Source organism: Triticum aestivum, chromosome 5D, assembly GCF_018294505.1.
Source record: "Triticum aestivum cultivar Chinese Spring chromosome 5D, IWGSC CS RefSeq v2.1, whole genome shotgun sequence".
Taxonomy (NCBI): Eukaryota; Viridiplantae; Streptophyta; class Magnoliopsida; order Poales; family Poaceae; genus Triticum; species Triticum aestivum.
Genome location: NC_057808.1, coordinates 108,569,330 through 108,585,326, shown reverse-complemented (window position 1 = coordinate 108,585,326; position 15,997 = coordinate 108,569,330). Strand labels below are relative to the sequence as shown.

At 42.6% G+C, this 15,997-nt stretch overlaps 2 protein-coding genes across 14 annotated transcripts; one reads left to right on the top strand and one right to left on the bottom strand.

Annotated features, from left to right (window-relative positions):
• Positions 1–650: 650 nt before the first annotated feature.
• LOC123119734 (uncharacterized) lies at positions 651–6,552 on the top strand. 12 transcript variants are annotated; one of them, XR_006458808.1, is made up of 8 exons: positions 651–1,254; positions 1,371–1,477; positions 1,988–2,123; positions 3,622–3,717; positions 3,886–4,209; positions 5,064–5,184; positions 5,558–5,613; positions 6,259–6,552. XR_006458808.1 is itself a non-coding variant. In XM_044539640.1 (4 exons), the coding sequence occupies exons 2-4, from the start codon at positions 1,992–1,994 to the stop codon at positions 4,174–4,176; spliced, it is 519 nt and encodes a 172-aa protein (XP_044395575.1). In that variant the 5' UTR covers positions 651–1,477; positions 1,988–1,991; the 3' UTR covers positions 4,177–6,552. The 12 variants fall into 12 exon arrangements, 3 of the variants coding, with proteins under 3 accessions (XP_044395575.1, XP_044395574.1, XP_044395573.1); XR_006458809.1 differs by having other exon boundaries at positions 3,886–5,184; XR_006458811.1 differs by lacking the exon at positions 5,064–5,184 and having other exon boundaries at positions 5,558–6,552.
• Positions 6,553–6,850: 298 nt separating this feature from the next.
• On the bottom strand, positions 6,851–14,368 carry LOC123119733 (dual specificity protein kinase shkD). Of its 2 annotated transcripts, XM_044539637.1 has the most exons (14): positions 14,135–14,368; positions 13,246–13,932; positions 12,197–12,632; positions 11,454–12,057; positions 10,710–10,750; positions 10,549–10,617; positions 10,064–10,164; positions 9,177–9,255; positions 8,603–8,701; positions 8,459–8,527; positions 8,319–8,368; positions 8,144–8,225; positions 7,537–7,631; positions 6,851–7,398 (listed from the first exon to the last, which is right to left on the bottom strand). In XM_044539637.1, the coding sequence occupies exons 2-14, from the start codon at positions 13,647–13,649 to the stop codon at positions 7,266–7,268; spliced, it is 2,262 nt and encodes a 753-aa protein (XP_044395572.1). In that variant the 5' UTR covers positions 13,650–13,932; positions 14,135–14,368; the 3' UTR covers positions 6,851–7,265. The 2 variants fall into 2 exon arrangements, with proteins under 2 accessions (XP_044395572.1, XP_044395570.1); XM_044539635.1 differs by lacking the exon at positions 14,135–14,368 and having other exon boundaries at positions 13,246–14,118.
• Positions 14,369–15,997: the final 1,629 nt, after the last annotated feature.

Here is a 15,997-nt window from a genome sequence, read left to right as displayed (position 1 = left end):
CAAACTCCACAGTTTTCTATCTTATATTAGCTAAGGATGGAGGATCTTGGCACAATGCTCATAATATCATTGGATATGAATAGCGCTACACTATACAGTCCCTAAACCTAGCCAACACTAGTTCATGGAAATTTGTGTTACCTCCGTAGTGAGGCAAATACATTGTATTAAAATGAACTTCACTATTTTCGGTATAATGCGATATTTATAGGGCTTCACTAAGCAACCCCAACAAAGGCGTGAAGAGATACTCGCAATGGGGTGGATACTTCTGTGATTTAAATTGCATACACCTTCAATACACTTACGACATCCTTTCACGTTTATGTTTTTTGTGCAACACATCTTTTCATGGCAGCGTGGAGGATTTCAAAGAGTTTGTTGATGTCATCATGTCTGGCGGTGGGTTGTGGGAGGAGGGGGGTCTTGAGACATTGGGTTAAAAATTTGTTGTTTTTTCCTCCCGTTGCAACGCACGGGCATTTGTGCTACTATAATAATAAAGAAAGTTGGGTTTCTGGTAGGCCATCGTTGCTAGCGATTTTGCAAAAAAGTCCCTCGGTTTATAAGAAATTAACCCGCAGTCCCTGTTTTAGTGGGTCTATATATAACGTTTCAATTTTGCAAAAAAGCCCCTGTACTCATTTGAATTTCACCCGCTGTCCTCCCGTCGTCTTATCCATTTCTCCCGCGACAACGACGGCGGCTTCGCCCATTCCGTCGTGGGCCGGCGACGGCCGCCGCCGTGCCTCGCGCGGGAGGATGGAGGGCACTCGCCAGGAGGTTGGAGGACGTTCGCCGGGGCGAGTGCTGCGGAGGCGACGCGGCGAGGCGGGGCGGTGGCGGTTGTTGACCGGCCGTCGTGCGTCGCGGGGGAGGATGGAGGACGCTCGCCGTGGCGTGCGCGGCGGGAGGCGTCTGCTGCCGCGCTTCGAGGTGGAGCAGTGGCGTTGGTCGAGGAGGCAGAGGCAGCCAAGTCAATGAGGCACTGGCGTCGGCCAGCGAATTGGCGGCCGGAGCAAAGGACGACAGCTCCCGCCCTCGCTGCTGTCCGTGCGCGCCCGCGTGCTCGCCTCCGTCCGCGCCCTTCAGCTCGCCTCCGCCCGCGTCCTGCCGCGTGCCAACCGCGCCGGGAGACCGCCTTTGCCTGCCGCGCGCGCCTTTGCTCACGCCCTGCAGCTCGCCTCCGCCCTCGTCCTGCCGCGGTGAGCGCGAGCCTGCACCTGTGTCCGCGAGCAGGCAAAGCTGTGAGCTGTATGCTTCTGAATCTCTGACGGATTTTTGCTCCCGTGGTTGATTTGAATCTCTGACGGAAATCCTGCTCCTGTGTCCTTCTCAAACTCCTGCTCCCGTGTCCTTCTCGAACAAAGAAACCGTCCCGACCCGGATTGGAGTTCACTGCTATAAGTTGAATTGTTCTTGGCCGGAATCGTGAACCAGGCCAGCGCCACCAGCGAGCAGTGCACCGTCGCTTGGGGTATGATACAGATCTTCTTACCTTGCTTCTCCTGTTTCCTGCCGTATAATGTTGCAATTCACCTGCTACCATGTGATCTTGCAATTGTCGTAGTTATCATTCTTAATGTAAGAGTTATTGAGTATTAATAGCTGCTCAATCTGTTTTTGATCATGCTGTGAATATTGGCGTGTTTTTATGTGCCCTCGCTAGAAGTCTTAGCAAGTTTCTTAGCCTGATTATTAGGGGTTTCATTGGTTGAACTATTGGAGAAATTTGTATGCTATTTGCTGATGCCTGACGATGATTTTTGGTTGTCGCTCTGTTACAGTGTAGTAATATATAATTTGGTCGGTTCGTGTTGTGTTACTACCTCTGATCCCTAATTTGAGCAAAACTGCGACGCTTATTTGGGGCTGAGCTGATCCATTTGTGAACTTGCTATCCTGCACTGTTTTATGACAACAATTAGATTGTGCTTTGGATGATTTTTTGCTTGATAATGATTTGCCAGTCTAACACCATGCTCAGCATCATGTCGCCTTTGAGTACGCCGGAGGAACAGGCACCGAGTTCGCCTTTGAGTACGCCGGAGGAACCGGCACTGTGTTCGCCGGAATTCTTGGTCCAGAAAAGCACTGTGAGTCCAACGGTGGCTACAACAGAGGTATGTGATGCCTCGACCTCCCTCAAAAACAGCCCTGCTGTTGCCCCTTCCCTCAAGCTTTTGTGTGTTCAGAGATTTATTTAGAGATGGTAACTGAGCAGTAGGTTGTTATCTCTATTGTTTGATTTTTTGCATGCACTGTGGCTGGACATGATGTTGGCAAATACACTAGAGATTATGCTGCAATCTAGCATATATCTTCTAGGCCAATTACTGAATAAATCTGACGATGGTTGATTCGGCGAAGTGTACTGATTGCTTAGAATAGATTGAAGCAGATTATGCGTTGGTGGGGCTGACAACTGAAGGAACTGCATCCTCATGGTGGCGCCGCGTTCCCTACTTTATTGTCCATGCTTCATAGCATTTTTTCAAGAATAAAAATCATGACATGCATCCATGAGCACTCCTCTTGACTCGATTGTGTGCTGTAGGGACCGAAAGCCTACCAGTAATTGGGGTGGTCTGCCACTCAACATCCTCTCCAGCAACACCACAAAATACATACAGTTCCGTTTGATGTTTACATATAGCTTAAATTACAGATGTTTTTCCATATATTTAACTTCCAGATTGTATATGTATTGATTATTAGATTAGGTAGTCAGATTTGACAACTATTGGCCATACAGGTATCTGAAAGTAGTAATTGAGCCAGATTTCTTAGTTACACGGTTCTCATTCTACCACGGACCCCAGCTGTCAAGTTTTCCCAATCTTTTTCTTATCGAATTGTTATTTTAATTCTCTCCGATTATTATTTCTGTGACACACGTACACGCACATTAATGCAGAAGATAATACATGTCAATATTCCACAAATCCTATATAATACACTATAATTAACAATAGAAATCATCTCGAGGCTGGAAAATTTGCTGAACTTGTGGCGTACACTAGAGATCATGGGCTGAGACAATACAATAGAAATCATGTCGAGGCTGGAAAATTTGCTAAACTTGTGGTGCCTGTGTTCCTTCTGACAGTAGTTGTTTTATGGTGCTTGTGAGGCGTCAGCGACTGGTGTTACTTCTTTCAAATTACAATGTTTTCTGATTACCCAGATGAGTTAATTCAGAGGTTACTATCAAATCAATGTGTTCTCAGGTTCAGTATTAATTGGGAGCTGCTTTTGCCACAGTAGTTCAGAGTTTTCAGATTTGAATTAGCATGCATCAGGGTAATTCCTAATTAACAAACATTTGCTAATTAATTGGGGAGTTGATGGTTAGGATTGAGGAGTCACTGATAATTAGCCTGCTTTTAAGTATCAGTTTGCTAAACAGGCAAATGCCTCTAGGATTGTTGCTGGCATAGTAAGATACATCAATAGGTTTCTTGTTTGTTTGCAAGCACTGATGTGAAACTGCTATCATGACGTCATGTCGAGTTCTTTGGATATTCAGGCTTATCTCTTTATTCTAACGATAATGCATCTTTTATAGCCCTGCATGTAGGATAATTGGTTTTGATGTCTCTGTTGTGTGTGCACTTGTAGGTCCCAAAGACGTCTGATAGAACTCAGGTGGAGGCCAAGGAGATTCGGCTCTCGGACATGCCACCAGTAACACTTGATGATAGCAACATGCACACTGTAAGTTTCCCCATGCAAATTGCATATTTTGATATGTGTTGCTGCTGTGAACATTTGTTGTTGTTAAATGGAGCAAGTCAATTTAGTTCAGCACTAAACAACTGCATCTACCTTTATATATACCCTAAGTGGGTTTTCTAAAGCAGTTTATTTATGTTGTAACTGCAGAAAACAGATGACACCTCTGAAATGAACATTCCAGAGGATTTCGATAACCGACCTTCAAAAAAAGCAAAAAATTCTGAATCAGGTGTTTTGGAGCCATCACCAATGTCATTCATGGCGTACAAGGACGATTTGGAGTGGTCCCTTAGGGTACCGGCGACGGGGTTGTGGAGCAGTCGACGGGCTGTGACACGTGAATTGATACCAGGGTCACCAGCGTGCACCCGCGGCAAAGAAAGCGGCCAACAGTGGTCTCAACTATGGCAATCAGGATTTAGGAGATCGGCTTGGTGATCTGCGTGGTGGGTGTGTCATCTCCATGCACTGGTATGCTATTGTTCTCCCTTTCTATTAGCATTTCTCATCAATCAAATACATAAATTGGATGTTCAGACAGATTCTGGTCTACAGTTCGACCCAAATGAATCGATGTTTCTGTACTATTTCTGTTTACGTTGTTGTTTAGTTACTTTTTTTATCGTCCTATAATTTCTCAGTTGTCTGACTTCTATTACAAAACATGTGCCAATTGTAAGTGTGTTTAAAAGATTGATTCGTGCAGAATCTTACCCAAGCTAATGCGTGAATTAGAATGCAAATCATCATAGATGCAGAGTAGAATCAAAACTGATACCCAAGCTGGGAGCTATTTTCCAGTTTGGCATATAATGAATTGATTGGAGCAGGACATGTTGTCTATTTTAACTCAATCCACTGCTCTCTTTGGATTTCTTTATCATCGTTGTATTTTGTTGCATCTGGATCTCTGAGAAAATTTATATCTTATGTCCCTTTTTTAGGTTGGTGCAAAAGCATCATCACTGTTCTATTACTAATGTGGTCGTAACTTAGGCTACTGTCCGAGGCTTCTTGTGTCCCCTTCTTAGGTTGGCACACAAGCTGTAATTTAGGCTACCGTTGCAATGAGGACAGAACACAGGATATGGTAATAATTGGTACTGTCTAGAGTGCTCGAGTAAATCTATGGAATTTATCATGTTAGCAACACTGACCTAGGAAAAAGTTACAAGTAGAGAATTTTGTACTAAATAGGCCTGATTTGTTTGATTTGTGGATATGACGTCTGCACCTTATTTGTGAGCTGCCACGAAATTAACGAAAAAGAAAATGTATTATTGTGATTTGTTACTAATATACTGACCACAAATTTTGGTGTTCAGTTTGTCATTTATGCATCCTACAGGACAGTAGTACTGAATTATATATGAGTTCTCGAGAGAACAAAGTTTGTTATCCAGCAGATGAATGGTAGAAGTACATTCAGATTTAGTCAGGTTTCAGGTTTGTGACATTTAATTTTTGCAGTCTCATGTGAATGAAAGACCCTGTGTGTCTCTGACTTGCAACTGATTTGAGGCTCAAACTTTGCCATTTGATCTCCTACCAGTAGCTCCAGTGCATTATTATCGTTGTTGGATTTGCATGTACTACATAAGCAAAGGGTAGATGCCATGAAAAAAGCACATTAGGAAGTATTTGTACCTTTTAGTTATTATTATCATTGTGTTTGTTCTGGCCTACAAGGATCTCACTTAGATATTACCAATTTTCATCAGGGTTCTATATGCAGTGTTCATAGATTCCTTGCATTGTTCAGTTACCAATTTTTGTAAGGGTCATACTTAATGGACCATGGCACACCCTTCCAATGCAGGTTGCTTCCATGACAATACTTCAAATATGGGAGCCTGGTTTGCCTATCATCAACAGGTTTGGACTCTCTTTGCGTGGGCATTTTTTTTTTCAAAGCGTACTTGTATAAAATAAACTGTATTGGTGTTCACTTTATATCTGTCCATGGTTTTGCTCACATCACAAATATTTGACAGCTAGATAGTTCCCGAGTTCGGTGCAACCGAAACACTTATAATCCAGTCCAACATAGATTGTTTACCCCTATTTGACATTCATTTATCTTTCTCGATTATTCTTCCATGAAGCTTTTAAATCTGCTAGAAAGGCCTGATTGTTTGTTCATACAATTTAAGTTGGACATTGCATTTATTTTCCTTGATTATTCTTCCATAACGCTTTCAAATCTGCTAGAAAGAGATGCATACATCACGTACTTCTTTTTGCACGTGTAGTTCAGTTATATCTAGATCTGATAATGATTCATCACACTTGAGTAAATTACCTTACAGATTAAGGCGAGAAATCTAGATTTTTATTTTGTGTTTAGCTAATTGTTACTCCCTCTGTAAAGAAATATAAGAGCGTTTAGTAAACGCTCTTATATTTCTTTACAGAGGGAGTATGTCTCAAGACATGACAATGCATAATAATAGTTGTTGTAAGGGAGTTGAAACTCATGAGAAGTGAGAAAAAATGTAAGACTAATCCATTGACTACCAGGTTTATGAGTGGCCTTATTACTACGTGGAAGGTACCTCTTAATTCCTTCTTTTTATGTGGGGACCCTCTTCATTCCTTGATCATAGCATGGCTTGAGGCGAAGCTAAGTGGAGGCAAAGAAATATCAGACATAGTCGGCGGCAAGTTGGTTCTACCAACGCAGGAATGTTGTTGTTGACGAATGTGAAATATCAGTGATTCACTATCATTAATAATTTGGTGTTCATATTCATATATACATTTTGTGATCACCTTATGCAAAATGTTTTTTGGAATGTATGTTTCTGAAAACAATTTGCATCCGCATCCTACATTCTTGAGACATATTAATTTCGCATGATTTGTGGTTAGTCATTGCATGATGCGGGGTGGAGAAGCTAATCACATACTTTTTCTTGAGTCGAATGCAATGCGCCTGAGTGTTTCAATACCATGATAACATGTCTACAGTGCATTCCCGCGACGGGCAATTTTCCTATACTAAATAAAAGAAATAAAAGTAGACGTACAGTAACAGCTTCGGTTGATTTGTGCTGGAACTCGGAATTCCCGCCAAAAAAAAATTTGAAGAGCAGAAGAAGGCAAGGGAAAAAAAACAAGTACAAATCTTACAAAGTTCTTGTTGATTGGCCACTCGTGTACAATTTGTCATCAGAACAATCTACACAGCAACACCGTCCTCTCCGTGTTACAAATGCAAGCCAGATCAATCCGATCGCATGTTAGTCACGCATCGCCACGGAATGTAGAACCCCAAAAGCGCCAGCCTCGGCTCACTCGCTACTCTAATCTTTGCTGCCAGAAGTTGCGGTCGGAGGAAGTTCAGGCATATCCTCCCACGAATTCAGAGGACACCTCATCTGCACAATCTTCAGCATTGGCTTCTCGTGAAACAATCACACCTGAGGTACGAATCTTTTCTTGGGTTAAAACGTCGCTCCATCACCGACCGACAATGTTCCCTCCTCATTCGCACACCCACCGCCTTAGCAAGAAGTTGGAATCTTTCATTCCTCGATGATGCTGTTCTTCGCAGCGGCAGATGCATTTCGCTGCACCTGATTCTGGACCGCGTACTTCCTTTGCAGTTCCCTGAGCTTCTCCAGAAGTTCTTGGAACGACGGACGGCTTTGTGGGTCGCTGCTTGCACCAAGGACAATGGTAGTAAGAACACACGACATGTACAAAAACCAGCACAGTTCAAAATTTATGAAGTCTGAAAAGGCAAGTCGTTAAGAAGAGTGAGAAAAAAAAAGGGATGGCAGAGATAGTACATACGTTTCCCAACAACTGAGTATAAGTGATGTCCAGTAAGGATCTGTTTCACTGGGAATCTCCAACCTTTGGTTCATGAAACCTACTGCACCAATGACCTACATAGGAAAGAGTTTCAAGAATTAATTTACAAATAGCCAAGAGTTTCAACAATTGATGTACATTCTACAAAACTTGTCAAATTCTGAGAAAACTGCAAGTGAACTAGATTTTTTTTAAGCAATACTGAGCACAGATGCTGCTACCATAAGAAAATTTCACACTATTCATGGGACTTCTCCAGAATATGAAAACCAGCAGAATATGCTGCTTCTCGTAACTCTAGTAGTTACATTCCTAGGTGACCAATAATACTAGCAATCGCAATTAATCGGACAAATTTAGAAGCCCATCAACTGAATATTCGTATGTCAACCAGCTCATGTTCTTGTGCCAAATTTTAGGAAGCGATGTAACCAATCCAAAAAGAATATATTACTCTGGAATTTAACTTTTTGTGGAGCTGCTGAAACAAATATTGCTTGAAATTCAAATCATCACAATCTGAACCAAATGTATGGCCTGAACCAGATGATTTAATGACAGATAAAACTACATAGAAGCAACATACCTGCATTGAATTGAGATTTTCCCACGGTATCTTCTGAGTGACAAGTTCCCATAGGATCACCCCATAGCTATACACATCAGACCTAAATATGTAGTCACTCAAGTCATTAGCAATTATGTACTTTTGCAGATGTGACCACAGGAACTTCTGTTGATTAAAACTGCCATGTACTTACTTCTCATCTGAAGGTTCATTGCGCAATACCTCCGGAGCCATCCATTGTGGCTACACAAGAAAGCGGCATCAATAAAGTTAGGAAAACAAAAGGTCCATGCTGTGTATGTCAATCAATCAAATGATTTTTTTTATACTTACCGTTCCTTTTCCTGTTTTTGTTGTCAGATAAGTTTCACGCTTGAGACGTGAAAGACCAAAATCTGCAACCTGATTGAGCAAGATGAAATTAGATGCAAGTAGAACATATTAAAAGGCTTGAAGAGCAAATGATTGTAATGTTACCTTAACAGTCCAGTTCTTATCCACCAGCAGATTTGACGACTTTAAATCTCGATGAATGATAGGTGGGCTATAGTGATGAAGATAATTCATGCCCCTTGCCTGTAGAAATGTTAATAAGAAGACGTTATGAATCTTATCATCCAGGAGATTCTGAAGTTCCTTGCTTGAAATGAAACGCAAACTAACCAAAACTATTCACAGAATAGCTATGTGCATATTAGCATCATAATAATTCAAAACTTCAGGTAGAATCCAGCCACCTAAGGGGAAAAATAAATGAATATATTGAACATACGATACCGTCACTTTTCAAATATATTTATTTCTTGCACTGAAACTACCCGATGTGGCCTTTTTATCTGGAATTCAACTTCTACACATGCCCATTTGCAACAAACACAAAATCAGGTGTCTCACATTTTACGTTTTGTACGCAATCAATGTCTCTACATACCACAATCCAAGAATAATTCTCTGTTTTTCCTGTCATTAACTGCATTTCCTTTTGGACTAAAAAGTAATATGTGATCTGTGGTAAAATCCACATTCGGCCATTAGAAAGAAATGCACTTACAACATCTAAAGCCATGTGAACACGTCGTCTCCAATCCAACTTGGTAGTGCTTCTTTGAAGTAAGCGAAATAAACTTCCACTGCATTTGAGAAATAATGAACAATGAAAATGAGACCCAACCTATTTTTTCTGTAGGTAAGATCATGACATCTGGGTAGTAGTCATATTCTGTTAATAAAATTGAACAAAACCAATCTTGACGTGCTAGTGAGTATTGAAGCATAAATCTAAAAATTATCTTGATGTGCTAACATGGATAAAATATACAACTGAACAGCCTAATAAACGGTCCCCATGAAATTTTGCCCACCTCTATCAACAGGTATGGGTACACCATAAGAGAAAAGGAGAAATGTCTAATCTAGTTAAACCGGCAAATAACTTCTGTTTAGCTAGGATCAAATCCACACATTGTTGCACAGTTGCAGGCATTCAACTTTCTCTTTTATTAGAATTAAAATTGACTATTGATGGTCCTAGAAAATATGGAACATGTTGGTCTTTATATGCATGTGAGAGAAATCTAGAGAAAGGAGGTGTGCTCTTAAGTATTTACTTAGAAGTGTATAGTATGCACTATATTTTGTAAATACTGAGTGTTTTCTTAGGTATTCTTTTCAATTTTGTTCATAGGTTTGAATCAAATAGTAGATAGAAAATGGAGTGACATGGCACTTGCTTGTGCCATCTTCTGTGCTTAATTTTGATAGAGATGATATTTACCATGCCTTAATGAAATTGCTTTTGTAAAAATCAAGCCATGGCAGGTTTTGTACAAGTAGCTCCGGTCATTGTCTTATACATTTGAAGAAGAGAGCAACAGCCAGAGAATAGATACTTTCAAAAATATAGGGTAGTAGAACGCAAGTACAAAGTAGGGAACACACCGTGGGAGGAACTCGGTAACAATACAAAGGCGGTGTGGAGATGTAACCGCACCCATGAAGAGCAGTATATTAGGATGGCGTAATTTCTTCATAAGGGATACCTTCACATACGAATGATGACAATTCATTATAGAAGAACTAAATTTAAAATGATATCACGAGACCTGAAGTCAGTGAATACTTAATTTCTATCTTCCGGAATTAACCTTTAAAAAAAGTGATGATCTGTGGCCATGTTATGTTCATATTTATTCACATCAAAATGTTTGGCAACCATGGCAATGATAGGTTTTTATGGGCATCCTGAGAACAAAAAATTTCATTATTTTGAAAGGCCCAAAGTATCAATAGAACATCACAGGTTTGATGCTAGCTAATCGGCTAAGAAAATACTGAAAGCCACTCTGCTGGTTACATAGACATTGTCTTCTCTTGTATATTTCATGAATCAACTAACAGAAGTTGTGCTAAAAATGGAAAACTACCTCTTGTCGAAAGGCCTGTATCACTTCCTCCGAATATTCCTGCCTGGAGAAAACTTTCACACCCACATCCTGCAGCAAAATGCCACACAAAAAGATGAAACTAACAACCAAAAGTGAACAGAGACAAGTCACTCGTGCAACAAAGAAACAACTGAACATACCGAGCCATACCACAAAGCATGGTATACTGTCCCACAGGAGCCTGTGCAGATCAAAATTGAAAGGGACACAATTAGAAAACACTCAATATAGTAGAAAGCAGTACACCCCGTCAACATTTTTGGCATGCTTGTACTCTTCTAAAAATATCAAACCCTATAGCAACTAAATTCACACAAGAGTATTTGGATCTGGAGAAGTGTTTGAGCATAAATGCAAGGGAAATTCTTGATGGTCTAAGCTCTCTAAATGTTCAGGTCCTAGGAATAAGCACACACACTATTAGTAGGGCAAATTCATATCAAACCAAAATAGCATATTAAGAACTTGAAAGTAGAAATTTTAATCACAAATTTGAAAGCAAACTTAAGCAACCCATGTGAAAAGTTTCTATGTCTCATTAGGAGTTAGAGCTAGTGAGCTACGTGGCCCCAGTTGTAATAAAATTAGAACCAAAACTTGGCCAAACTGGGGGCAAAATGGATTATTATTTATTCCAACTACATATATAGTTGTAATATTATCTAGCTGATTTGACAATGGAGATTATGCAACAAGCATAGATTTTATAAAACAAATAGGACAGGAAAGGAGCTATTCTAAAGTAATGTCATGCAGACAAAGCCAGTTACCATAACCAAATAGTCAATTCTAAAGCCGCTGGTAGAAACTATGAAACAGCATAGAAACTTCCATGTGATAAAAAATATATACACATAAGAACTCACAAAAGGAGAAGCAACTACCTTGGCCTACTTGTTCTCCAATTACAAGATCTTCCCACAGGATTTCATAATCCAGACAGTCTGCTTCATGGTCGATTTTGTATAGAGCACTACTATTGGTACTTCCAGTGCTGCTTGCACTACTTGAGCTGTTGTTGTTGAAAGAAGACCAGGAACCTGATGCCTCATTTTTGTTAGGTTGGTTATATTCAGCCAATTGAGTGTCAGAGACTTTCGGATGATTCTGGCCATTCTCTTGCTCACTATGCAATGATGGCAAGGTCACCTGATTTCTGCAATCAGGCACATCATTCTCCCGCCCTTTCCAAGGCCATGTTATCCCTTTCTTGTTCAACAATGCCTCTGCTTTTGAACTCAACATCTTGTGGAGACCTATTTTCGCTTCTGATTCATCACCGTTTGTTTTGGTTGATTTCCCAGGGGAATTCTCTTCCGTGCCGAAGGCACCATGTGGTGCATCTCCTCTTGGTGTACTTGGTCCACTAGATGGACCTTCCTTGTTATCACGATCAGAGCACTGACTCTCACCACTGCCACCTTCCCGTACCATGCCATTCTCATCCATCTTGACCCTCGAACGAACTTTATTTGTAACCTTGTTAGCCTGTGTTATTCTAAATATCAGAAAGGAATACAGTAGCAAATAATTAAGAAAACATGCTATAGAGAAACAATGTTTCATTGCTACTCAATGGCATGCATATCTCTACTTTTTACAATAATAAAGTAGTAACAGAACTCACCAAATTTGTTATCTTGGAGGCTATAGTAGACTGCTGGGGATCAAACGGATTTCTGTTCAACAAACTGGTTTTTCGATTACTGTTGCTGCAACTGCCATCACAACAGGAGGGGCTAGATGATTCTGAATGGGACCTTGCAGAGGTTGAAGGTCCACTGAGTATCTCCTCCAATGCGCGTGAATCACTTGAAACACAAATAATGCCCACCAAACTGCCATCCTCATCATAAAATGGAGTGTTGGTGCCAACAGCTAAAAACCTATCCCCTGCCTTGTTCTTAACTGGAAACTTCCCAGTCCAACTCTCACCCAAAGAAATACGTCGAAACATATCATTTACCACACTGAGGTCACGGGAATCAACCAGCAGCATGAGTGCATCCTGACCAAGTACTTCTGATGCAGGATAACCATAGAGATTCTCTGCAGACCGATTCCTGCATCATAGCAAATGAAAGGCTTTGGTGATAAGAAAGCATTAACAAGAACAAAAGAGAAGCAAAAGTCCATGCAGAACTGCAGACTAAAAAAAATATGTGATGTTTGTTTAGCACAGGTGGGAAGTAGGTACATGACTATCAAACTGTGTTGCTGAATTGATAAGCAATGCGACTCACACAAAAATGAAGACCCAAAACTTTGACCCATGTGCATCACTCAACTCTTGAAACAACAATGGCAGAAGTGCCATGAAACCTTATTGTGTTATTTTACTGTTACCAATTTGTTCAACCAGGCAGAAAGCTTCACTTCAAATCAATATAAACTGTGACATAGCATGGACGATACGTAACTTGTACAGCCTAGGGTTGTAGGAGTACAAAGCTCTGACAAAATACCAGATTTCACCAAGTAGTAAGTCCCATCATCACACGCATACATGGTTAAAATGCCACTAAAAACACAACTCCCATTGGATGCATGGTCACTTCATTGCAGTATAACAAGAACAGTTGAACCGATGCCATCACTATCACCGCAGCAGCTCCTCGAGCATTTACAAGCTCGCACAAAACAGGTCAACAAACATTGAAGAAGTAGAAAGCTCACCAGTATATGATCCTTCCATCGAGGTCAAGAATGTGGACGGACTGCCCCAGCGACTGGAGCACCCTGCGGTACTGCCGCTCCGCCAGCCCAGCGCCCGTGGCGCCGCCTTCCGCCGCCGCACGGCCTTCCCGCTGCAGCGGCGACGAGTGCGAGAAGGACGCGGAGCCACGGCCCCACCCCCGCTGGCCTCCATCAAGCCCCCCGGAGAGCCGCCTCGAGGGCGCCGGCGCCGGCGCAGGATGAGGCGGCGCGCCGCGGCTGGGCGAGACGGACTGCGAGCGCCGGCGCTCCCCTCCGCCGCCGGTCGGCGGCAGCGCGAACTTGGACATCTCCTGCTTGAGCTGCGCCTGGCCCACCTCCAGCTGCCGGATCTTCTTCAGGAGCTCCTCCCCGCTGGAATCCATCCCCGCAGCAGCGTGAACCAGAATCAAAGCAGCGGCATCGCCGCCCTCCCGAGCGCTCGGAGGCCGCCTCGCTCACCCTCCGCGGCTCCTGGGAGCTCGAAAGGCCGCTCGCCTGTCGCCGGTCCCGAGGCAGGATGATTCGGGCTCAAAATGGAGCAAGAACCGGCATCAAATCCTCCTCCCGGAGATCCAGCCGCCGCCAACCCGAGATTTCCCGGACAGAAGCGGGCCAAATCCAGGAAAAGAAAAAGATCCTTCCTTGGGAGGGAGCTGTTCTTGGCTTCTGCTCGGAGCAAACAAGTACTCAGCTATAGCTGGGGTTGGAAACTTGGAATCTATCTATCCATCCATCACACACACACCCAAATGGGCGAACAGCTAAACAATAAAATAATCAAGAAACCAGTGAGAGGGAGAGGAAGAAGATAAAAAAAGAAGCAAGCGTACAAGAGGGAGGGAGGGAGGGAGGAAATGATATAGGTGACCTGGTGGTGAGTTCCTGAGGGGTCCTCCTCCGGCGATTGGTCAGCCGGGCTATAAAAAACACGGCGGCTGCTCGCTGGCCTTGCGCGAGGTGATGATGGAAAGCTCCGGTCTTAGTTTTTATTTGGGCTTTGGAATTTTCCTGAGAAATTCATTTACTTGTCAATCTCTTTTGTTTTATATATCTACAGTATATTTTGATCCACACAGTAGGAGAGGAGAGGGGAGGGGGGCTGGCTGTCCTTGTCCCTATCCATCTACCTTGCTGCCAATGCCAACCTGTGGCGTCATCTGTCGAGAGAGGGCAGGGAGAAATGGGCGAATTGGTTGGTCCATTTTATCACTGGCCTTTCGCACTGGCGTTGCCACAATTGGGTTAGGGTTTGGCCTCTAACTGCCTCTTTGGTGTTTTGTGCTGCGTGTTTCTACTCTGGTGTGCTCTCCCCTTTTTTGTGCTACATGTCTGTGGGTGCATGTGAATCTCTTTCATGTTGATCAACTACATTGTTGCTGTACAAGTTTCTCTTCTTCTCTGACCCGTAAGAATTTTATTCTTTCTATTTTCTGCCAAGCAATTCGGGTGAGAAACCACGGCAAGATATGACAAATAAGTGTATTATTATTGGATGCGCAAGAGCTATACAATATTGAAAGTCAATCATTTGTATACTTTAAAATAATATTGAAAACAAGATAAGCTGATTAACTTGCGGTTTGTCTTAAACAGATTTTTTTTTCTCTTCTAAGATAGGCAATTCATGTATTTTGTATTTCTTTTCTTTTTTGCAGAGAGAAAAAAAGAACTTATAGAGCAAGCACAAAACATGTATGCATTACATAATTCAGGTACCTCACCAGGCCATGATCAAAGCCACACAACAGTGCGCTTCTCCTTTCTACCGGAATTTGCTAAATAATGACTCACGGAGCTCTGCTCTCTCCTAACGTGCTTAATTACAAACTCTCTTTCTTCCGAAAGATATGTGTTGATTTCACGAACCATCATAGAATACAAAGATCTATCATCACCGGCAACTCGTATCATGTGTGTCAACTAAAGGTGGTCAAACTGCACCACACTCCGCAATAGGCATCGACGTCCACTAGATAGCTAGAGCTAAGCCCTCCATGCATGCAGCAAGCTCTGATTTCAATGGTGAGGAATACTGCCGCAGCTCTCGGCATGATGAGAATATGAGCGCCCCAGATTCATCACGCAAGATCATCCATGCACCTGCCTGTTTTCTCGTTCACTCAAGGAACCATCAATATTCAAAGTAGTCCAGACCGACGACGATGATTCTCAACGTAATGTTGAGACGTTGCCTTGTTCCACATGTGGAAGCACTCTTTGGGGGAGATGAACAGCGACTGACATCTTGCCCTTAACTTGGCACGCATCAGGGTGGTTCTTGATGGACACTAGAGATTTGACATATCTCACTAGGAATCGCTCCGATGACTCCACCTCCGATGGTCACTTGTGATGCGCAATCGCACAGTTGACATGCCAGCTGCGCCATAAATGTCATCACCAACGTTAACCGCCCCCTCTCCGGTAGATTAGCAAGGGTGTGGAGCAACCATCCAGGCACTAAGTTCACCAGTTGATGAAGCTCCGGAGTCTCCAGTGTTGCACCATTGCCTACCAAAGCGCCACCATTCGTGGACCTCTGCAGAGGGCATGAAAGTATCCTCCGACTCGATCCTAGAGAGAAAGAATAAGTCAGAAACCTCAAGTGTACGACGTTCTTTATTCACCGACCTAAGTAGGCAGAGAATCAGTTGCAACACACACCTTAGGAGGAACAGATCTCACCTCCGTAATAAAGCCCAGACGGCTCATCGCCCGTTCGATGCCTCGT

What these genes read in the sequence shown, in the direction of transcription:
- LOC123119734 (XM_044539638.1), top strand. Translation starts at nt 1,941, where the DNA reads ATGATTTTTTGCTTGATAATGATTTGCCAGTCTAACACCATGCTCAGC. An exon ending in CAACGGTGGCTACAACAGAG is followed by an intron (nt 2,124 to 3,621) that starts GTATGTGATGCC and finishes GTGCACTTGTAG; the next exon opens with GTCCCAAAGACGTCTGATAG. An exon ending in ATGATAGCAACATGCACACT is followed by an intron (nt 3,718 to 3,885) that starts GTAAGTTTCCCC and finishes TTGTAACTGCAG; the next exon opens with AAAACAGATGACACCTCTGA.
- LOC123119733 (XM_044539637.1), bottom strand. Translation starts at nt 13,649, where the DNA reads ATGGATTCCAGCGGGGAGGAGCTCCTGAAGAAGATCCGGCAGCTGGAG. An exon ending in GATGGAAGGATCATATACTG is followed by an intron (nt 12,633 to 13,245) that starts GTGAGCTTTCTA and finishes GCTATGATGCAG; the next exon opens with GAATCGGTCTGCAGAGAATC. An exon ending in ATACTCAGTTGTTGGGAAAC is followed by an intron (nt 7,399 to 7,536) that starts GTATGTACTATC and finishes TGGTGCAAGCAG; the next exon opens with CGACCCACAAAGCCGTCCGT.